This window comes from Dasypus novemcinctus, chromosome 21 (assembly GCF_030445035.2).
Source record: "Dasypus novemcinctus isolate mDasNov1 chromosome 21, mDasNov1.1.hap2, whole genome shotgun sequence".
NCBI lineage: Eukaryota > Metazoa > Chordata > Mammalia > Cingulata > Dasypodidae > Dasypus > Dasypus novemcinctus.
Genome location: NC_080693.1, coordinates 84,888,812 through 84,911,973, shown reverse-complemented (window position 1 = coordinate 84,911,973; position 23,162 = coordinate 84,888,812). Strand labels below are relative to the sequence as shown.

General features: G+C 49.5%; 1 protein-coding gene across 2 annotated transcripts in view; it reads right to left on the bottom strand.

Moving 5' to 3' along the window:
- Nucleotides 1–23,162, bottom strand: part of RPTOR (regulatory associated protein of MTOR complex 1) — a 434,359-nt gene that overhangs the window by 113,758 nt on the left and 297,439 nt on the right. For both annotated transcript variants that reach the window (XM_058284855.1, XM_058284854.2), the window contains exons 9-10: nucleotides 2,553–2,653; nucleotides 1,985–2,129 (exon numbers count right to left, since the gene is read on the bottom strand). In XM_058284855.1, coding sequence (XP_058140838.1) covers nucleotides 1,985–2,129; nucleotides 2,553–2,653 — 246 coding nt within the window. The remainder of the gene's footprint in view (nucleotides 1–1,984; nucleotides 2,130–2,552; nucleotides 2,654–23,162) is intronic.

The following is a 23,162-nucleotide window of genomic DNA, read 5'->3' as shown; positions in this document are numbered from 1 at the left end:
ACAGGAAGTAGGAGAACCCAGGTACACAGCTGTGGCCGTCAGACAGCCCGTCCCTGGCCCTGGGGACACCCCCACGGACTTGCTCCTTGTGTGCGGAGCCTCTGGGGTTGTGATGCCACCTCGGGCGCCAGGAGGAACCAGCGAGGCCATGCCCGAGGCTCCTGGAGCCGAGGCTCGGGAGAGGCCCAGCCTGGGGCTTCCGGGCCAGCACAGGGCTGAACCAGCCACCGAGGGGCGGCACCGTCGGCACCTTGGTGGAGAAGACTCTGGACCTTGCCCTAAAACATCCACAAACTCCAGAGACCAGAAATACTCTAAGGGCCAGGTTAGAGAAGTCTCTAGAAGAGGCAAGGAGAGGTGGCACCATTTAGGGCCATCCATCGCTTGCTTCACTCCCCAGCAGCCCATTCTTGGGCCATTTCTCCAGCCTAACGGTACCTTTGCTCTCTGCTCTGGCCCAGCCTTTTACTACTTCTTACAATACGATTAGGTGTAGGGAGAGGTACAGAGATGAGACAGAGATAGATAGATAGAGAGAGAGAGATGAGATAGAGATAGAGAGATGTATTTCTCTATGCAACGGAACATATCATATAGGAGGCATTTTCACATCCAAAGAAATTGGACATTGAAAGGAAAAACATTCTCCATGGAGTTACTTCTGGGGGGCAATAGGGAGAAGGAAAGGGAGGGGAAAAGCGGGGCCCCTACTGCGAACCACGACAGTGACCTCGGTGTCCCCCGTATTTCCAGTTCAGCCGGCGTGGCGCCAGCGTCCCCGTAAGGCCCTCCCCCGGCTCTACGCGCCTTTGATGACCTGACCGATTTTCAATCCATGACCAGGCGTGGCACTGACCCCTGAGAGCAGTTTATTCTTTTACTTTTCCTTTTTTAATCGATGTTTCATGAAAGCTTGGCTCAGAAGAAACACAGGATTCAAGGCATCACTGTGCTTGAGGACAGGCTCTCTCAAGGATCTGCTCTTTGAAAACTGTGGCTCTGCGTTGTAATTATTCCTTCTAAGTATGACGAAGGCTTTTTGCTCTGCCTCTTACAATTTTTTAAGAAAGATTTATTTATTTATGTCCCCCCCTCTGCTGTTGTCTGCTGTATCCATTCACCGTGTGCTCTTCTGTGTCTGAAGATATTCTTATTGGGTGGTTCCGGGAACCCATCCTGGGAACTTCTGGAGCGGGAGAGAGGGGATCATTCTCTTGTACGACCTCAGCGCCCTGGTCTGCTGCGTCTCTTAGTGTCTCCCCATGTCTCTTTTTGTTGCATCATCTTGCTGTGCCAGCTCTCCACGTCAGCCAGCACTCCTGTGCAGGGCAGCACTCCAGCAGCTTGCCGCATGGGCCAGCATGTCTTCACCAGGAGGTCCTGGGCATCGAACCCTGGACCTCCTGTATGGTAGATGGGAGCCCAAATGCTTGAGCCACATCTGCTTCCCCTCTTACAATTTTATTATTCATGAAGTCACAGATGTGTGGTGATCCACCGTTTTCTTTACAGATTGCACTCATGCCTTTGAAAAACATACATCCGAATTAGATTCAATGGCCGTGAACACAACAACCAATTCTCTGGAACCATCTTGGACAGACTTCTTAAACTCAGGTGGCAATTTCTTTTCTGTACAGTAGTCTCTGCAAAGAAAGACCTGCTCCTCGCCATCCAGCCCGCCCCGACTCAAGAGAACCACGTGGCCTCTGGCCTCTCAGGTCCTTGCCCAGCTGTGAAAGGTCCCCTGAGGCTCTGCACTTCTGAGGAAGACACACGTTTCCTGCTCGGAGAGATCTTCAGGGAAGGTGTTACTTACTTTACTTGTTAACATGACTTAGGGGCTGAAAGTTTGCTTTTAAGTCTTCCAGTTTTGCTCACCATAATTCCTTTAAACTTGTACTACTATAGAAAGGAAGACCGACAGACAGACCACTTGGGCAATTAGCCACGAGCCTAGGGCAGTCTGGGGCGACGCACTTACCACATGGCGTGCATGTAGGTGGGAGGCAGCCGCGGGCTGCTGACCGGGGTGCAGTTGTAGGACCGCATGATCCTTTCTGCCAGGAGAAAGTTTCGGAACAGGCTAGCCACCAACAGGTCCTGTCTGAAGAGCTTTTGGAAGAGATCTGAGGACAGATAAAAGGCACAACAGTGTCCTCAGCGACATGTGCCCAGCATTTAGAGCCAAATAAACCAAATGACTTCCACCAAAATCAGTACAAGTGGGGACGAGCGTGGGCACTGCCATCGGCCACGCAGGCAGAGGAGCCAGCACCGGGGGCTGACAGGAACAGACACAAAACATAAATGAGGCTTGCGGCAGCAGTTCTGGTTGTGACATGGATGAAGACGAGTCTTGAACTGCCCGGAAAATAACTGAGTACCCATCTTTTACGTAGCCATGGGAGCAAACGCTCATGCGTGCTCACCTGCTTTGTCCTCATAGAAAGCCTCGTGAGCGCACAACCTCCCTGCTCACTCTCCTCACTAGCGAAGGACTCACGTGACCCACGCCCAGGGGTCCGGGCTCCCCCGCCCCGCAGCCTCACCTCGGGGGAGCACATTCCAGGCGATGGTGTCCGTGATGGCCGTGAAGATCCAGTTCAGCTCGCCCAAGGGCGTCCTCCTGTCGTTCAGCCGGCCGGGGATCCTGGAAGACAGGCGAGTCCTCCTCAGTGCTGGCCAGGCGACGCCCGGGGGAGGAGGGGCGGGAAAGAAGAGGGAGCCCGGGTCGCTGGGACCGAGGGGGCAGGGACGTGGCCTGAGGCTGCAGAAGCTCCAGCCTCTCCTGAGGTCCCCACACCCGCACGCTCTGCCTGGCCAAGGAACCCGACATCCTCTCACATCGTGAGGGCTCAGCCTCCGTCTCCACCTTCTTGCACTCTCCTGGTGCCCCTGGACGTCAGGGCTAACGCAGGAAGTGACCACACCGCTCTTGGGGACCACCCAGTCCGAGGTGGACCGCGCTGGGGCTGAGGGTGGCTGCGGGGCTGCAGCACGGCAGAGCTGCACGCTGAGCCCGAGAGCCGAGGAAGGGGGCCTTGCTCATCAAGGTCAGCTTGCCAGTCGCCAAGCCCTTCTGAGCCCGTCTCCGCCAGGCGCTGGCTGGCATGGGGAGAGACCGAGAGCCGGTGTCTACCAAGGCCCGGCGTGCGCAGACGTTCTAGAGGGAGGGTGGGAAAGAAGCAAGAGACAGGTACACACGTAACACGTCACGTGGGGCGAAGGATGGAGGACGGGGACAGTGAGGGATGACGCGAGACCACATTACGAAGGGCGGCGAGAGCGTGGGGAGCCCCAGACCTGCCCTGGAGCTGCGCGGTGTGTGCAGAAGCAAAATGCCAGGCAGCGGGGAATCAGCGCCCGGAGGGGCACAGGTTTACGTCGACTGTGTGGCAGGTTCAATTCTACCTGACAGAACCCTCTTGTTCTCCCAAAAGGAGAACGTTCAGGGAACTCTGGTTCAGAGGCTAAAGCCTGATTCCTGCTATTTATAAGCTCCGACAGACCAGTAATTCCCACACAGTGACCTGTCTCATGGTGGCGCCTGTGTGGACACGAGTCATAGAAGCAAAGCCCCAGAGGGGGTGGCTGAGCTATGCTAACATCTGGGCACAGAAAGGGGGATGTACGTGTGTGTCTGCAACACTGTACTTTTTCTTCCATTAAATGACTTGACTTTTCCTTTAGGAATATAAAATGCTCCCCATTTCCTCAAGTAGGTTTAGTGATAGGACATCTAAAGTAGAATTTTTGTTCAAACAATGTCAGAAGCCTTGAAAAACAGACATCCAAATTCAAGACAAAATCTCTGCCTCAACAGGGGAGACTCAGGTATACCAGACAAAACTTTGTAAACACAGTCGGGCAAAGCAGATGTGGCTCAAGCAACTGGGCTCTTGTCTACCATATAGGAGGTCCAGGGTTCAATTCCTCTTGGTGAATCCAAGCTGGCCCAAGTGGAGAGCTGGCGCAGCAAGATGACACAACAGAGACACAGAGGAGAGACAATAAGAGACACAGCAGACCAGGGAGCTGAGGTGGCACAAGAGATTAAGCACCTCTCTCCCACTCCAGAAGGTCCCAGGATCAGTTCCTGGTGCTGCCTAAAGAGAAGACAAGCAGACACAGAAGAACACACAGTGAATGGACACAGAGCACAGACAACAATCGCAAAAACAATGAGGGGTGGGGAGAAATAAAGAAATAAATCTTAAAAACAAAAAAAGAACCAGTTGGGTGATTGGTCTTGCAGCAGGTCCTTAAAAATGGGCTTTATAGGGCATTTTTGAGGATTCACAGCACGTAAAGGAAATTGTCTACAGGCAAATGCCCAGAACAAGGAGAGCCGAGCCCCCCGCAGGCCCCCCATCCTGAGAACCCCTTCCCACTCGAGTGGAACTTGTCATCCTGCCTGCGGCCAGCCACCGAGAGCCTAGGGACCAGGTGACAGATGACTGGAGGCACGGGAAGGCGGGCACCCGGGCTCTGCGCGCCTGCAGGGAGCGCCCTCCTGCAGCGGTGAGGGGCGGGGCCTCCCCTAGAGAAACGGCTCGCGTGAGCTCAGACCTCAGGAGGGCAGTTCGGGGCGTCCTGCCTGGGTCTTCAGGTGCCAGTGCACACACCCCGGCCAGCTCCCTGCCGTGGGAGACGGCAGGGGCAGGAGGGGCGCCGTGAGGGTGTCGCAAGGTGGCGCGAGGAGTCCCTGGTGCAACGGCCTGCCGGGAGGAGACACACAGCTACTGAAAACGCTAGTCAGAGGACGGGTTTCCAGACTGTCAGGAAGGCTTTCAGCGGAAACGGAGCGGCTCCCGGCCTAAGGCTGTTAGGGAGGCAGCTGCCCCAGGGCCACAAGGCTGAGCCCCTCGTCTGGAATGAGCACACAGCAGCGGCTGGGCACGCAGGGGCAAGCTTCACGCAGCTGCTCTTGGGCGCCTCTCCCTTTTACCGTTAGTCCGTTCGTCATCAGCCCAACCCTGTCCAGGCCCAGATCCCAGTTTCCACACCCAGTCCTGGTCCCGGGGCAGGCCGGGCACGCTGCCGCCGGCCCGAACGACACCACGGGGCCCCGGGCAGCTCGTAGGCCTTCCAGGAGCTGGGCTGTATTGGAGTGACGCCGGCGTCCCTGGCAGAAGCACTCGCGCGGAAGACGAAGTCTACGTACACCACCGGGCAGCACTGCCCCGCGGGGGCCCAGGGCACGCGGCGACCCGGTGTGCTTGTGGCTGTTCCCGCACGATGCGCTGGGAGCATGAGGGGTGCCGTCCTTCTGGAAAGGACAAAGGTCGGAAAAGTCTGGCTCCTTTCCTTCAGACGCCCCTCTGCCAGGGCTTGGTGCTACCCAGGAACGCCGGGTGGAGCCAGCGGACGCGCAGGCCTCGGGCGCTGATGGAAGCCGTGATGCAGGGGGAACCACCCAACCACCGCCGGCAGACAGGGGCAGGGAAGTGGCCGAGGCCCTGCCGTGAACACGCTGTTCCTCAGGAACGGGGAAAGCTGCTCGGCAAAATCCAGCTGAGAAGCAAGACAGAGACCCACACTCACAATTACAGGACACACACGCCAGGAAAGAGGACCAGGAACACCCTCACAGGCCACGTGGGGATTCTCTCCTGTTTTTAGTTGCGTAAGGTCTGGTTTTACACGTGCACCCTCCTTGAAGGGCAGGGAGCAAGTCTGCTCCTACATACCCGGCCAGCTGCGGCCATGAGCCCGGAGCTGCAGCACCCTGGGGTGGGCACCCAGGCACAGGGGGCAGTGGTCTGGGACATGGCGGTGCTCGTGGGGGAAGTGCAAGGACAAGCCAGGATCACAGATGCACTCCCTGCCAAGGTCTGGTTCACAGACAGGCTACGCACATCACCAACACGGGCCGGCTGCTCTTGAATCAAAGGGCATGGACACGCGGCCCAGGCTGCTCTCTCAGGGTCTGGTCCCGTGGTTAGAAAACCGCAGTCCAAGGAATGAGGCGTGGTGCCCCGGTGGCACAGCAGCGTGCACGCCCGCCCAAGGGGCACGTGCCCGACAGTGGGCGGACCAGCAGTGGGATGTCACACAGCCATAAAGAGGAATGATGTCTAAAAACAGGACGCCGAATAAAGAAAGCCAGACACAAAAGGACAACCACTGCTTGAGATCACTTGCATGAGTTATCCAGGAGCAAAGTCAGTCAGAATGCAGAATGCAGGGCCTGGGGTGAACGTTACTGCTGAGCCAGTACAGAGTTTCTCTTCTGGGGTGGGGCGTGTGGTGAAAAAGCTAGCTTTAGCAGTGGAAGGGGTGATGGTAGCACAACAATGTAACAGAAATGGCACACTTCAAAGTGGTTAAAACTGCTAATTTAAATATAAATGTATATATAAGCATGATAAAAAGCAAATTAAAAAAACATAACAAAAAAAGAAATGAGGAGTTGATGAGATGGTGGGAGAGAGGTCGGTTCTCCAACCCTTTATCAGCATTGGACGATCAAATCCCTGGAAGGAACAGAGACCAGTTCTTGGTCAGGTTTAGGATGAGTGTGTTTTGAAAATGCCTATCTTGTGGCAATCATGAGCAGATAAATGCAAAGGCAGATTTCCACCACTGTATCTGAAATGGAAGTATCCTGAAATTTCCACTGATCTCCTTCACTAAGCTCGTAGGGAAAACACAAAGCCATTTGCTAAGAGATGTCAGACAGACCTGGAAATCATCCTAATAAATCAACACCAAGACATGGCTTCTTCATTCAGCAGGCCGGTCCTCCTGGGCATGAGATTTGAGTCCAACTTCCCTTCCTTTTTATGACATTTAGAATCAAACCACTTCAGAAGTGATTTCTGATTAATTCCCACCCCAGCTCCCAAAAGAATGCCAAGACCCACCAACTGGAGCCCAGTGGAGCACCCATCACCGAGGCAGGGCCCATGGGAGGCCCCAGACCACCCTTGACCCCAACGGCTTCTCTGCACCCACAATAGGTTTCATTACTGAGCAAGGTGGTTCTTCTAAAATTTAAACCCACAGCATTAGTCAAGGACTAATTTTTATGTGAAAAGTATAAAAAGCTGTAGGTTAGGAGCAGATCATTGATTCGGGAGATGAGAACACAAACTCTAGGCCCAGCTGTGCTGTGGCTGGAGAATTCTCGCATCTCCTTCCCCTGCTCTGAGTCACTAAGGCTGACCCTGCATGCCAAACGGGGACTAAAATAAAACGGATGGCACTTCAGAAGTAGACTCGGCAGTTATCCGGCAGCTGTCTCCCTGAAAAACACACGCCACCTCAAAAGCCTCATCACTGCTGTCTCCACGGGGTTATTTTTACCTCCACAGGACGACCGGGCTCACCTACGCTGTCAGCTCCCTGCCGGTGCTCGCTTCCCGGATTTCGGCATCCTGGTAGCACCGAGGACGCTTGCAGAGCCCTCGGCCCTGCCGCGCCAACCACACCTCAGCGCCACACCCCGCTTCTGAGACCCTCCAGGGGTGAGGCCAGCTCTGGAGTGCACGTGCTTCCCCGAGACCCGCAAGGCCCCCCTGCCATCTTCACAACCAGTGCCACGGCTCCTGCCCCAGGGACTTGTCACTCGACCTCGCGTATGGTCCCAGGCTAGTCGTCCTCTTCTGGACAACTGAGACCCCTGCCCTGTTACGACCGCACAAGCGGCCTTTGCTCCTGGAGGGCAGGAGAGCCACAGAGCCTCGCCGTCCCGCTGGGGGGCAAGCATGTGTCCACTCTTTCCAGGCTCCTCCTCTGCACACCTCGATTTCTCTTCTGCCCAACACCTGTAGGTCGCTGCTCTTTTCCAGGGGAGAACAATCTACTTCTCTGCCCAGGAAACCCGACCAGCATAGGTGGCCTGAGGAGCCTGCGGTGTGAACTCACTCCCTTCCTTACCTTCCTGTTTCTCCCCACCTTTCTCTTTCACCAACAGGCCCACTTTTATCAACGTGAAACATGCCACTCCTCACAGCTCCAGAAGTGTATCAGATCAGGTGACGGCGGGAACACCTGCTAACCCTTACCACCCAGCCCAAGCCTGCCCCCCTGGGAAGATATTCCCGTGCCACCCGCCCCCTGCAGGGCTCCCGCCAGGATGCACCGGCACTCCCAGTGAAATCCATGAACGCCTTTGCTGGAAATGGCGACTGCTGCCCAGGCTTTGTCTTCAATTGGACTTGAGCCCTTCAGCCTGTGATCCCAATGCTTAGCCCACAAGACCTAATGCCCACCAGGGGCCCAGTGCGTGCCTGATGAGCGAGGGCGGGGCGGAGCAGAAGGAAGCATCAGGAAAACTCTACACATCTCTCAAATACCCAGCACGAGAAGGAAACAAAGACAGGCATCATCCCAGACACCAGCATCCAAGAGCCACCAGGAAGGCTGTGGGGCCGCTCCTCCAGGTGTCTCTTTAGCACAGAGCTATGTAATTTTAAGTGCACAGGGGTAACTCACTGTGAAAGGAGATACTATGTTTCCATCAGATACACACACACAAATACATGGAGAAAAGTCTGCAAGGGAATACGCACAAGTGTGAACAATAATTATCTTGGCATGGAGGAGATTATGGTGATTTTAATTTTCTTTTTGCATCTGTATTTAGTAATAGAATCACGCTGAAAATATACTACTTGCAAAACAAAGAAATACGTGCTTCTTTTTTTTTAATAAAAGGGAGGCTACAGTAAGTTTTCCTGAAAAGGGAAGGTGTTTTAACAATCACATCTTAAATTCAATTAACACAGGATACACTTTTACTTTGCTTACTTTAAATGACTATTATTGTTGTTAGTGGGGCAAAGTGTGAAAGGAGGAGGGGGTGGAGTATATGGGAATCCCCTATACTTTTGATGTAACTTTTATGTAATCTAAAACTTCCTTAAAAATAAAGAAAAAAATGACTATTATGAAAATGCTGGCATAGCAAACTTTGGATTACTCCATTTACTTAACGCAAATAATTCATTTCTTTGAAATGCTTCACGACGAACTATGGGAGGTGAATCTAATAATTTCTTTTAAAGGTAACCCTTTGGAATATCCAGTCAGTACAGAGCAGTTATTAGATATTTGGTAAAACGAAAGCCGCCTGGCCATGGTTTTCCCTCCGTGGGGCTCGGGGGAAGGGGGGTGGGGGAAGGGCCACCAAGTCAGTGAAAGGAATCCTTGAAAAGGTGTCTATGTACCTTATATGTACTTACATTTTCTCAGTCCAGGAATACTATATTGAAACTCTAAATAGACAGATACACTAAATATATATACACATATATTTTCCATCAATGTAAAATGAAATTATTTCAGGGGAAAAACTACTTGAAATGAGGACTGAAAAATACTGCACTAGATGATACAAGCTTGTGGGACTATTTTTTCATATGCTGACATTCTCCTGAACCAAACCAAGGCACATGTCCATGATACTCTTTCCTGATTTCCCTTGCTTTCATATTATCTGAATTTCTTATTTATACAGTGCCTTATATTCTAGCAGTTCACAGATTTCAAGCAATCATAATCAAAGTCCATTTTAGTGCACATGAAAACTGTAGTATATAAATTATAATGTAAGATATCAGTGTGGATGCTTTCAATTTTATAGCTACAAAAGTCTTTTCTCCACTGGGTTGTAGAGCTATGTTTGCGTGGTCAGGAGAAAAGTGAAGAAGAAAACAAGCAAGAAAGCAAGGTTGGAAATCAAGCCACATTCTGTAAATACAGAAGAGCCTGAGGGTTTTGCGCTGTCGTTTCCCACACTGTGCTCAAAGCATTCACACGTACGGTGATGATGCCAGGTCCTACACAGCTGGGAGTCCTCAGGGGTGGGGGCCGGGGCAATCATTAGGGTTCAATATTGCATCCCAAGTTCCACTTCTGGCCACAGCTGACTAGGTGACTCAGACCATTCTCCCACCAAGGACACAAAAAATGGCCGTGGGTGCATGGGGGAATCTTTCTGAAGACAATAGAAAGCGAGCAAGGCTGAGAGGAGCTGTGGGGCCAAGACTGGCGAGCCTGCCGTTCGGGCAGCACTTCTCCTGGAAGCAAGTGGTGGATCCACAAGCAGACCCGAGAGTCAGAGAACCTCTGAGGGCGGAGAACCAGAAGCAGAGCTCAGGGGCTGCTCAGCGGCTCCACGCAAAGGGGCCAGCCTCCCGGGGCTGGGGGCTGGGACTAGGTTCTCCTCCAGCACTAAGGATGAGCGGGAACCACATGTGTCGCGCAGGCACCGAAGCCCAGCCTCCTGTCACCCCAGCTCCCAGAGGAGACGAAGGTGACCTGGGATCCTGAGTGGCTCTGGTGCTGCTGCTTTCCAGAAGCAAGTGCATATCTCTGGTGGAAGAAAATATTAATGACAGCTTCAAGCTAGATGTACAACTTTCATAGTCAATGTGCATCGTTCAATCAAAAATTTCCAGGCAATCAGGAAACTAGAATATAAGCAAAAACAAAACAAAACACACAAAAGCAACTGACAAGAGAAAGATATCAACAGAGGATTCAGATAATGGTGACATCAGACCTGGATTTTACAATAATGGTGCTTAATAGGTTCAAGAAATTAAAGGGCAGGGTGGAAAATCTTGACAAAAAACAAGGTTATTTAAAAAGCTGGAAACTGAAAATCTCCAAAAATTAAAAAACACAATGGATGAAATTAAGTGCTCAACTGACTGGCTGAGCAGTAGATCAGACACAGCTGAAGAAAAACACAAAGCTGGGTCAGAAGAAAACACTCAAAATCAAGCAAAGAGAGACAAAAGTTTGGAACCTAAAAGAGAGGATGTAGGAAATACAGGGACATCGTGAAAAGATCTAAAATGCACATACTGGAGGCCAGAAGGAGAGGAGAGAGAGTGGAACAGAAGCACCACCCAAGGTGCGATGCTGAGGATTTTCCACAACGGATAGAAGACATCGAGGTGCAGGTCCAGCGAGGGCTTGGATACGATGCAGGATAAATAAAGAGAAGGCCCACAAAGGCTTCCGCCAGAAACTGCCCACACCGCCAAAGACCAGGAGAAAGAGGAAACCTTAAAACAGCGGGAAGAAAGAGGACATGCAGCCTTCAGAGGAGCACACACTAACAGGGTCTGGCCCAGAGACAAAAGAACGCCAGTAGGTCAAGGAGGAAAAACATAATGTAAAGGAGATAAGGAGAACTCCAAAGAGGATGGAAACAGCACCTGTAGGGAGCAGCGACTGCCTCTAGGCCTGAGGGAGAGCACACAAAGAAGAGACCGACTGGGAAGATGTGGACCTGTGGAGAGAGGGTGGCGTGGCTGCAGAGTGCGGAGGAGCGCGTTATCCTTCATGAACACAGAGGCGAAACTCCTTAAGCAAATACTGGCGGTAACACACCATGGCCAGGTGGGCTGCGTCACAGATGCAAGGCTGGGCTAACACTTGAGCACCAGCAATGTAATTCACTACAGGGAGAAAGTAAAGGAAAGAACTGTACAATCATCCCAAGAGATAAGGAGCATGGCAAAAATCAACACGAGCTCATGATAAAAGCACTCTAAAAAGCAGGTCTCGAAGAGAACTTTCTCAACCTGATAAAGGTTCGTATCTATGAAAATTTCACCACTCACATTATATTTAATGGTATAAGACAAAATGTTTTCTCCTTTAACTAATACTTCTTGAGATCAGGGCTTGGATTCCCAGTTTTATCATTACTATTTAATATCAACCTGGAGGTATTAGCCATTGCAATAAAGAAAGAAAAGAAACTAAAGGCATTGTAATAAAGACTTAAGAAAAGAAATTAAAGATTGGAAAGAAGTTAAAACTGTATTTAGTTTACAATTTAAAATAATTGTATATAGAACTAATAAATGTATATAGCTGTATACAGAACTGTATATAGAACTTACAGACTCTACAAAACAGTTAAATGAGATTGGCAAGGTTGGAGGACACGAGGTCATATAAATGTGAACTGTATTTCTATATGTTAGCAGTAAACAATGGAAAACTGCTATTAATTTTTAAAAATTTCAGATTTCTGGGAAGATGGCAGATTAGGAAGACAAAGGACTCTCTCCTCTCACAGAAAAATAACGAGAAGACAGACAGAAATGACCTGGAAAAAAGAGTTCTATGGTGTAGGTCACCAGGGGAAGGCAGGACGCCGCTCAGAGGAGAGAGATGCAGAAAATGAACCTCGATGTTAAGACTGTGAGTAGAAGCCGTCGCTGCAGCTGCCAGCACTCTTTTGGAGATGAATGCACAACACTGTGATTATACTAAAAGCCATTGATTATACACTTTGTATAGACTGTATGGTATGTGAATATATTTCAATAAAACTGTTTTAAAATAAATAAATAAATTTGCAAAAATAGCCAGAAATAGCAGCTATTACAGCAGGGGAAGCCCAGAGAGATTAAGAGGTGATGAATTTTTTGTTTGTGCTACCCCTCCTCCCACCGAGATGGCTCCCTTGTCTTTCTGTTCGTTGCCTGCTTGCTGTGTCTGTTCACTGTCTGCTTATTGTCTCTGACCATTGTGTCCATTCATTGTTGGCTTGTCTTCTTTTAGGAGGCACTGGGAGATGAACCCAGGACCTCCCATGTGGGAGGCAGGTACCCAACTGCTTGAGCCACATCTGCTCCTTGCTCGTTGTGCCTGCTAGTTTGTCTGCTTGTTCTTCAGCTTGTTGTGTCAGCTCATCTTCTTTAGGAAGAACCAGGAATTGAACCCGGGACCTCCATATGGGAGGTGGGTGCCCATTTGCTTTAGCCATAGCCATTCCCTGTTTGTTTATTTATTATTATTGAAATAGTGAAAATGCTCTAATAATGACTGAAGTGATGAATGCACAATTATATGATCATGCTAAATACTTTCATTGATTGTACACTTTGAATGAACTGTATGCTTTACTAACAGGTATCAATAAAAATAAATTGTTTTTAAAAATTTGCATGATCTGTACAGCTAAAACTATAAAACATTGCTGAGATCAATTTAACAAGACAAGTAAGTGGCGAAAAATTGTGTTCATCAATCAGAAGATTCAATATTGTTAAGATAGGAAACCTCCTAAAATGATCTACAGGTTGAATATAATCCCAGTGAAATGCCAGCAAGTTATTTGGTAGAAATCAATATTCTAATTCTAAAATTTATATGAAAATGCAAGGATCTAGAATAACAAACCATTTTGACAAAGAACAGAAACAATAAATCTACAGTGATCAAGACAGTGTGTTCCTGGGTATGGACAGAGAGATCAATGTAATAGAATAGAGCAATAGACCTATACAAATATAGTCAAATAATTTTTTGTCAGAGATACTAAGAAAATTCAATGGGAAAAGGATAATCTTTTCCACAAATGGTGGTATAACAGGATATCCATATGGAAAAGACTGCACCTTGACCATTACTACACACCATGCAAAATTACCTTGACAAGTACTGTCAACTTAAACTTTCAGAAATTTCTAGAAATAAAATCAGAGAAAATCTTCAATCCTGCAGTAGGCAAAGATTTCTTAGCTAGAACACAAAGTAAAAACAGTAAAAGAAAAAAATGTTTAATCAAACTTCATCAAAATGAAAAACTTTTGCTCTTCAAAAGACTTTGCTGTGAAAAGGAAAATACAAACCACAGACTTAGCAAAAATAGCCACAATTCACAGACCTGACAAAGACCTTGTAACCAGAATGTATAAAGAACTCTTGAAGACAAAGAACACAATTTAAAAATTGGCAAGAGACTTGAATATACATTGTACTAAAGAATAAATAAATGGTCACTAGCACATGAAAAGATGTTCAGCATCATTAGTCATCAGGCAAATTAAAATTAAAACCTGGGAGCAGGTGAAGCTCATGGGTTGAGCACCTGTGTCCCACGTATGAGGTCCTGGGTTTAATCCCTGCTACCTCCTAAAAGAAAGAAAAAAAATTTTAAAATTAAAATCACAAGGCAATAGCATACACATCCACTTGAATAGCTAAAATAAAAAGGACTAAGAATTACAAGTATTGGTGTGGGTGTGGATCAAGTGGCACGCACACTTGTAGATTACTAGTGAGAATGGAACAGTCAACCACTTTGGAATTCAGCTGGGCAGTTTTTTATTAAGTTAAATGTATATACTTATCATCTGATCCACCGTATCCATACATAAATCAACACAAAGACTTGTACATGAATAACACGGATAAACCTCAAAGGCATTACACTGAGGAAAAATAGATCAATGGTTGCCTGGAATGGAGAAGTTAAGGAGGGCTTAATTAGAATGGGGCACAAGGGAACCTTTTGCAATATGTCTTGATTGTGATGGTAGTTCTATGGGTGTATAAGTCTGTCAAACTCATCAAACTGTACACCTAAAATGGGTGTATTTTATTGAATATGAGCTATACCTCAATAGTATTGCTTTAAAATTATGAAAGGAAATGTAGAGGAAATTATGGCATTTTTACATAAATGAAAACAGTATTTTTCACCAGCAGACCTGCACTAAAGGGTTCTTTAGGAAGAAGAAAAACGGTTTCAGAGAGCTTTGAGATTCTGAGACTAAAAGAAAGTGTAAATATGTGGGTAAATATAAATAAATATTTACTCGATAAGATAGCAATAACATTTATGGAGACAAAATATTTAGAGAATTAGATTGACAGCAAATGAATATAAGTCAATAGGTACAAAAATGAAGTTAATGTTCTATGGACTCTGCATTGTTTGGGAAGTGGTAAAGAACTTATATTAGACTTTAATTAGACCTATTAGTTGAGATGCTTATTATAGTCTCTGAAGCAGGGGTTGCCAAAACTTGGCCAAAACTCCAGTCAGTGGTCTGTTTTGTATGGCCCATGAGCTAAGAAAGGGTTTTATATTTTTAAAGGAGTTGTAACAAAAAAAAGGATATCTAACAGAGACTTTATGCGGCCGACAAACTGATAAAACAAGTAGACCACTGCGCTATTCAAAAGTGAAGCAAAAGGATATAAAACAACAAAGGGGAGAGAGGAGGTAACACATTCACCCCAAAATCAATACAAAATATAGCAATGGAGAAGAAAAAAGGAAGGTAGAAGACAAGGAATGAAAAAAAAATTTTTAAACAAAATAAGACAGTAGATTTAAGCCCAAATACGTCCATCGTAGCAGTTTGGTATTATTGAGGAATTCCGAAAAGAAATATAGGATTATGATTGTAAACTGATCTTTTCCTCTGGGCATATTAGATTATATTGAATTCATAGGTTTACTTGATTAAGTAATTAAACCTCTTGTGCCAGTACCCCCTTGGTGGGTGGGGACTTACAGATGAAAGGCATGGTAAGGGACAGAGTTAAGGGCTTTTTGATGTTGGAGTTGGATGCTGAAGCCTTAGGCTGGAGCCCCAGAAGTAAGCACACAGAGGAGAGAGAAGCCAGCCCGAGGAAGAGAGGAACCCTGAGCCCAGGAAAAAGAAGCCTGAGGAAGGGAGGAACCCAGGACGCCTGAACCCTCGCAGACGTTGGCAGCCATCTTGCTCCAACATGTGGCAATAGACCTTGGTGAGGGAAGTAACTTATGCTTTATGGCCTGGTGTCAGTACGCTCCTACCCCAAATAAATACCCTTTATAAAAACCAACCGATTTTTGGTAGTTTGCATCAGCACCCCTTTGGCTGACTAATACAGCCATTATTATACTAAATGTAAACAGACTACACAGTTGAAATGAAGTCAACAATTCTCAGTCTGGACTTAAACATAACAAACAGAAACTAAAAGGAGAAGGATGAAAAAAAGCTGATAGTAAAAGGATGAAAAAGTACATTCTGCAAACACAGCCAAAGGACAGTTGTTAGGGCTATGTTGCTATACATCAAAGTAGACACTAAGGCAAAAGGTATTACTGGAGATAAAGAGAAGCATTTCATGATAATGAAAGGTTCAATTCTTTCACAGGAAGAGAGACTCAGTTATGGTTTATCTGTTTTTCTGCAGTTCTGAAGGTCAAAGCATGTGGTCAAAAGGGGGATGGGCTTTTAATGTAAAGCAAAGGGGTAATAAGTCACCAAAATGATTTATTCAATAAAAAAAGAGGAGGCAGCTGAGACATATGTATCGGCAACATCTCTAATTAGAACGGGGCAGATTTACTAGAAACATAACATGGTATTTGGCTGACAGCAGAGCAGGGGCTCAGGACTGCGAATGAAAGGAGCTGTGTAAGGATTAGAACCACCGATGACAGCTAGAGCACAGAGTGGGGTCAGCATGTCCAGGGCCCCAATTAACATAAGAGGCTTTGTAGCTTTCTGATCATGACTCCTAGCAAGAAATACATTTTACACTGTGACCTGAGATACATACGTATATAATCCCATAAACATATTTAAACAGCAGAGCCAAAGAAGGCTCTCACTTATGAGGCAAACTGATATCTTCCATTTTGAAAACTTAACCCGCTAATAAATCATGACCTGGAATTTTAAAAACATTGATTTAAATGAACCTCTTGTTAAAACTTCTCTTGAAGGATATTGGCTTAGCATTATCAAAACAGTTTGACAGTGAATATAGTACCCAAGAGACATTATAAATTAGAAAATTACATAATGCCACATCTAAATAAGCTGTTTTCACAAATCCATGCAAGCAGCCTGCTTTCTAATGATTTTTTCGACTCTGTGTGTCAGTCTCTAAATCAAGGGGTTTACATCTGCAGCCTCACTCCCTCAAATCCCCTTCCTTTTTGCATTTACTAAATGTCACCAAAGAGAAACCTGATAATCTTTACTTGTCAAGGAAAAATGTATTTTAAAATTCTGGAGGAAAAGGTGTGATATTTGCAGAGCTCTGTGATGAGCAGGAGTTAATTCAACACAGGAGATCATTCGCCTTTTACTGACTTGATTATAGGATGATAAATTATCGCCTGCCCCGGAGTCAACAACAACAACATCAGTAAAACACAGGCAGGCGCGCACGAGCCCCTCCGGGGGCTGCAGACAAAAAGCCTAAGGGAGAAATGGATCAAAGAGAAGAAAGCAGCTACTCCCTCTTTGCTTATTCACCGTGTTTCTGGCACAGTGAAAAACAGATTCTTTTTATTAAATAGCGCAGACTCCAAAACCCTGAGAAATGAATCTGAGCCGGTGTTATTTTTGAAGAATTTCCCGAGGAAGCAGATTTTCTTTTGACTTCCCCGTGTCGGGATTATCTTCTGGCCGAGCCTTCTCTGGGAGGTGCACAGCTGCAGGCGCCATGTGGGGAAAGGCTGCCCGAGCAGAGCCCTTGCAGGAGCTGCGAAAGAGCCCGGCACGGCTGGGAAGCGCAGCTTCTAAAATAGGACAGGAGGCAGGGGAAGCGCTTCCTCTCGCCTCGCCCCCTCCGAGGCACCCTCACCAGGGAGCATCGTGGTGAGAATGTGCTGGAAGCAAGGCTGGGGGCGCGGAGAGGAGTCTGGGAGGGGAACTGCCTCAGCCACCCCTCCGCGGGGACATCTCCACAACCTCACAGGAATTTCCAGGAACGTCCCTGACAGCTCCTTAGCGATCCTCATCTTTCTAGTCTATTCTGGAAAGAATTCTGAAATGTCAGGTCCCTCCACAGCTTGTGCAGGGCACCACTGCCAATAGTCTTGTAAATTCTGGATCCTCTTGTGAATTTTTTAAAAGCCCGTGGAAACAAGTGTCCAAACACAATTGGGTGTTTGCTGTTCTTGATCTGGGAGGTGTTTTCCTGTCGGGGGCTTTCGGGCAGCAAAGGCACAGTGTGGGTACCTCCTCCTGCAGCCGCGTTCCCCGGGCTCTGGCCATGCTGACCGGTCACTCCTCCCAGATCGTGAACGCTCCCATTTTCCTTATCCAGTCTGTCCTTCAAGACCAGCCATGCTTGGTGTGTCTCCAGCCAAGAATGACCTTCTACCCCGCAAGCAGCCACAGAGGAGCCTGGAAAACCTACGAGAGGCTTTAGAGGTAAAGCCACCAGCAGTGCAGAGAAGGAGATGGAAGTAGAAGTGAGTCTGAGCATCCTGGCCCTGCCACTTCCAGCTGTGTGACTTTGGGCAGTTACTCAGTCTGAGTCACTTTATACAATGAAGAAGATACCACCTAACCTCAAAGGAAAGTAGAAGAGTAGAATACAGTAAGACCTCAGTAGTACTAACAGCTTAGTAAATACAGTAACAACAAAACAAAAAAACCCAACCCAAAACAAAAATGAGAAATGTTGTCATTGCCCCATCAAATCTGAACTTCTAAGTTTAATGTAAAAAATATGATAATTTTAAAAGCAACCTAAATTACATAGAGCACATTTTCATGATTGTAACTAGAAAGTGGCTTTAGGGAAAATACTCGCAAATCATATACCTGATGAAGAACTTGTATCCAAAATAAAGGGCTCTTACAATGCAGTGAGAGTAAGACAGACAAGCCATAGAAGGAAGACATGAGGATGGTAAATAAGCGCATGAGAGAACGCTCAACATTGCGAGCCACCAGGGAAATGCACAGCCAAGCCGCCCCGCGGCACCACTGCACACCCCAGAAAGCCCACAGGCGAGAGAGCAGAGACGACAGACACCAGGGAGGATGCGGAGGGGCCGGGCCTCAGCGCTGCTGATGGTCATGGAAAACGCACGCGCTTTGTACGATAACTGGGCAGCTTCACAGAAGAGCAACACAGTAGTTACCTCCCAGGTATCTACCCAAAATAAATGAAAATGCATGTCCATGCGAAGGCTTGTACATAAGGATTCGTGACAGCATTATTCATAAGAGCCAGAAAGTAGAAACAACTCAAATGTCAGCAACACGCTAATGGCCAAATAAAATGGAATAGTGCTCAACAGTAAAAAGCAACAAAATACTGAGACATGATACGACATGGATGAGCCTTAAAACACTACGTGAAGTGCAACGAGCCAGACACAAAAGGCCACAGGTGATTCCATTTACACAAAATGGCTGGAAAAGGCAAGTCTAAGTTGGGGTAGGGGACCACGAGGGTGACAAACGTTTTAGAGAGGGGCTGTGGAAGTGGAGGGCGCCTGACACTCCTCATGGTGGCCGCAGGTGCGTGCAGCGTGGCGGTGACTGCGCCCAGCCCTGACGCGGTCCCGCGGGCGCACCTGGCGCCACACCTCGGATGCTGTGTGGGTGCCGAGCCTGTTCCGGCTGGACGCCGTGGAGCGATTTCCTGGGCAGGGGCGTGCTCCCGAGTTCCTGGGACCCGGGGCTGCCTTCCGGCAGCGGGGCCCGAATCCCTAGCGCGAACGCATCCTGACGGAGGACGGAGCACCCGGGAGGCGTCCCCTGACCAACACCAGCGAGATGGTTTTCCTTCGAGGTTGCTCGTTCGGGGTTCGCCCCGGAGGCCTCCACAGTGGACCCACCGAGTCAGACCAGGCCCGCCCTCCCGGGAACACCAGCAGCCCGGCTGCCAGCGGCGGAGGAGCCGCGGGCTTACATGAGAGCCGGTGCTGCCCAGGGCCGCAGTATGCCAGCGGGCTGGACGGTAAGCTCACAAGGGCAGGGGTCACGAGTGCCTGGGACAGCAGCTAGCACATGGGGCACTCAGGAAATGCCTTGTGGAGTCAGTTAGCCCCCTCCCCCAAAAAACTGGATTGTGGCAATGATCATGGGATTGTAGACTTAAAATGGATGTATAAATTATACCCCAATAAAGTGGCTGAAAAACATAGTGAAAAAACAAAAAATGGCCTTAACTGGATACACAAATATCATTTGAAAAATCCACTAAGTAAATTTTACTTTATTTCCAAGATCTCATTTTTTCTGAATTAACCCAACAGGAGAGGAGAGAACCTTTCGTTGCTCTGCTGTTTAATTCTGTACAGTTATGCCAAAGCTCTACCTTGCAATGTTCAGCATGCTCTCTTCCCATTCATTCTTTGCCCCCAATAAACCAGCACGTTTTTCCAGTTGGAAAGCCAGACATTCCTCTCTTCTCCTGGCATCACGAGACTCAAGCCCCCTTGGCTGGAGGGTAGCTGAGGCTCGCCTGCAGCCCAGCCGACCGACCCGGTGGGACCGGCCTCCTCCACGGACAGGCCTTCCGGGCCCGCCGAACTCGGCGATTCTGATGCTCAGGAAGTTCAGCTCCTGAGCTCATTCCCCGAAGCCTCGACCAGCGGCTCTGAGCAGGCACCTGGCCCTTACAGACAGTCCGCCTGCTACGTCACAGCTTTCTGCGGCTGGGAAACAGTGACCCCCCCAGTCCAGAGTCTGCGGTCCTCCGGGCAAGCAGTGCCTTGAGGGGCTTCTTGCTCCTCACAACCGTGCCGTGTCCCACCACGCCCCTCGCAAGGAGCAGGGAAAGGTTCCCTCCTCTGGAATCTTTCCGTGTTTGGAAAGCTCACAGCCAACCAGACGTCTGGCTTCCTGGTGGCGCTGGTGTTGATCTCGGCGCTGCAAGGCCGTGCTTGTGCAGACGGCTCCTCTGGACAGCAGGGAGCGTCACACAAGTGACATCCGGTGCTCAGCCTGCCCAGCTCTTTTTGCCTTCCGGACTGGACCCACTTCCACCAGGCCTTAAAAAGAGGGAATTCTTGCTGTTGCTCCCAGGACTTCAGACAACGCCGCTACTGTTGATAATGCTGTGCTTTCTATAGTGCGCCCTGAACTTCTGGGTCTTTCTGCCCACTCTACTTTTTATGGTTGGTCATTTTTTCTAATGTTATGTGTGTGTGTGTATATATATATATATATATATTTTAAAGATTTATTTTATTTATTTATACCCCCCTTGCTGCTTGCTTGCTGTCTGCTCTCTGTGTCCATTCGTTGTGTGTTCTTCAGTGTCTGCTTGTCTCCCTTTGTTGAGTCATCTTGCTGCACAGCTCTCCGCAGGCGTGGGCCATCAGCTCTCCGCAGGCGCGGGCCAGCTTGCCCTCACAAGGTGGCCCTGGGAAGTGAACCCAGGGCCTCCTATATGGTAGACAGGAGCTCAATTGGTTGAGCTACATCTGGTTCCCTATATATGTATTTTTAATTACCCTTTTTAAAAAAAGATCCATAGATCACACAAAACATGGTTGGTTCTTAGGCGGGTCTCCGCTAAAGCAGAGTGTGCCGCGAGGTGGGTGCTTCTCGCTCCCGGCCACACGGCATGCGGAGGCAGCACTCTGCGGTAGTCACACCACAGCCGTCCTGGGTCCCCCACGAGGATAATCTCTGGGAGCTCTTGGGTTCGTCCGGCGAGGACTGCCCGGCCGTGGCTCACCCTCCCACCTGCAGACAAGGCGTGACTCGGGCTCTACCCCGCTGATGGGGTGCTGCCTGGCGGCCAGAGCACCCTGTTCCCCTCCACCACCCCCTCTAGGAAGAGGGCCCAGGGGCTCTGGCTCCTCAAGTCGCTGTCCCTCAGCTATCTACTGCCTGCCCAGTGCACACGGCTGAGCCCTGCGCCAGAGCCCAGGTGCCCAGGCCGAAGGCCCCCACTTCCACAGCGTTCAGGCCAATCCCTGAACCCCAGGGACGGTGCCGCAGAGCTCAGTCCTTAATCGCCGAGGGCTTTGCAGACGTCGGCCCAAGCGCCACACCAGGTTCTGAACTCCTGCGAAAGACACCCTCTATTAGACTTCAAAGTCTAGATTTCTTCCATCATTCTGCCCCAGCACCCGACGTGATGCTGGACATGCAGCTGGCACTCAGACACCTGCTGACCATCAGGTGGGCAGGTAACCTTTACCTCATAGCAGGGGTCAAAAATTACGTGGCTCCATCTCCACTTCAGCCACAAGCACGCCACCCAGCGCTTCTGCTTGCCCCCGAGGCGGCGGTCCACGGCAGACCTGCAGAGGCCCCTGAATTAGCGGCGTTCATGACCAGCACTAACCGAGCGTGCAGTTCCAGCGACTGCACTGGGAATGGAAGCTGAGCTCGCTCCGCTTCGGACCTCTGTGGAGCTGGCTCCCTCCAGCTGCTGCACCTCGGGTCGAGGGCCAGCCTCTCCCCACTGCAATTCTACGGGTCTTTGTGATTTCACCCCTTGCTTATCTATCTTTTGATGTTTGCCCCCAGTTAGCATCAGTTCAGTGACAGCAGGGACCTCAAATGTCTTACTACGCCAGAGCCTAGAGAAGACCTGGCGCGCAGTACATCCTCAAGAAAGAGCTGTCGAGTGAATGTCCTTGCAAACGAATGATGGCTGGAAGGTCCAGCAAGCAAACGCGCGGTTCACACAAGCACTCAAGCTCAGAAAGTCAGAAACTGGCGTCTCGTACCTGCCTTGGCTCTGAATCAGGGGACGACATGTCCACATGGGCTCCTGTGAAAAGACAACGTGGCACAGTGACTGGAACCACAAACTGCTCCACAGAGTGCGCGCCACAGAGCAGGGCCTCCTCGTGCCGCAGGGGAGACGCAGGCCTGACCTGATGAACCAGGCGACACTGAGCAAGTTACTCCATGGCCTTTCAAGTGGAGCTGAGACTAGTGGTCCTGAGCGGCTGTGGGCAGGCTACATGGGCGCATGTGTGCCCAGGCTTCCTTCCTGTGGCACCGGCAGGGATCACCACTGGGCCTCGCCAATGCACCCGGGTGCCATGCTGGGAGCCCTGCACCGATGGCGCTCACGAGCGCAACTGTTTAAAGCAAGCTCCTGCCACAGCCAAGCAGGGCCACCCTCAGGGACTGCTCCAAGAGGCTTGAGGTAGAACCTGAACAATGGACTCTCAAAGCAAGGTGGATGCAAACAAAAGGCGCCAGGTTCCATGTTTACGATGGGCAGAGGCGCCGTTCAGGGCGCCTTCCACGCCATGGGACTGCTGTGCCAAGCCCTGCAGAGGCGCCTGCCACCCTCAGGAGCCGCCGGCTGTACGAGGCCGAAGCTGTCCCCAGGCAGGACAGTCCCGGCACACTCTTGGGCTTCACAGTGGGGAGGAAGAGCTGTCTTCCAAGCAATCTGCTCCCCGAATCGCCCTCAGCAGCTCCCTGAGAGGCTCGTGGACACACATCTCTCCAGAAGGCCAGGAAGGCAGTGGGCACTGTGCCAGGGGAGGTGTGGTTAGTGCCACAGGTGATGCAGGCACCGAGCCATGCTGCACGGCGTCTGCTCTGGTGACAGAAGCCAGGACATGGGCACCACTGTGGGGGCCGGAAACGGCTGTGACAGCGGCCCTGGCCGAGGCCCTCTGACACCGCCCCCCACCAGCACACCCACAATTTCACGACAGGACTGAG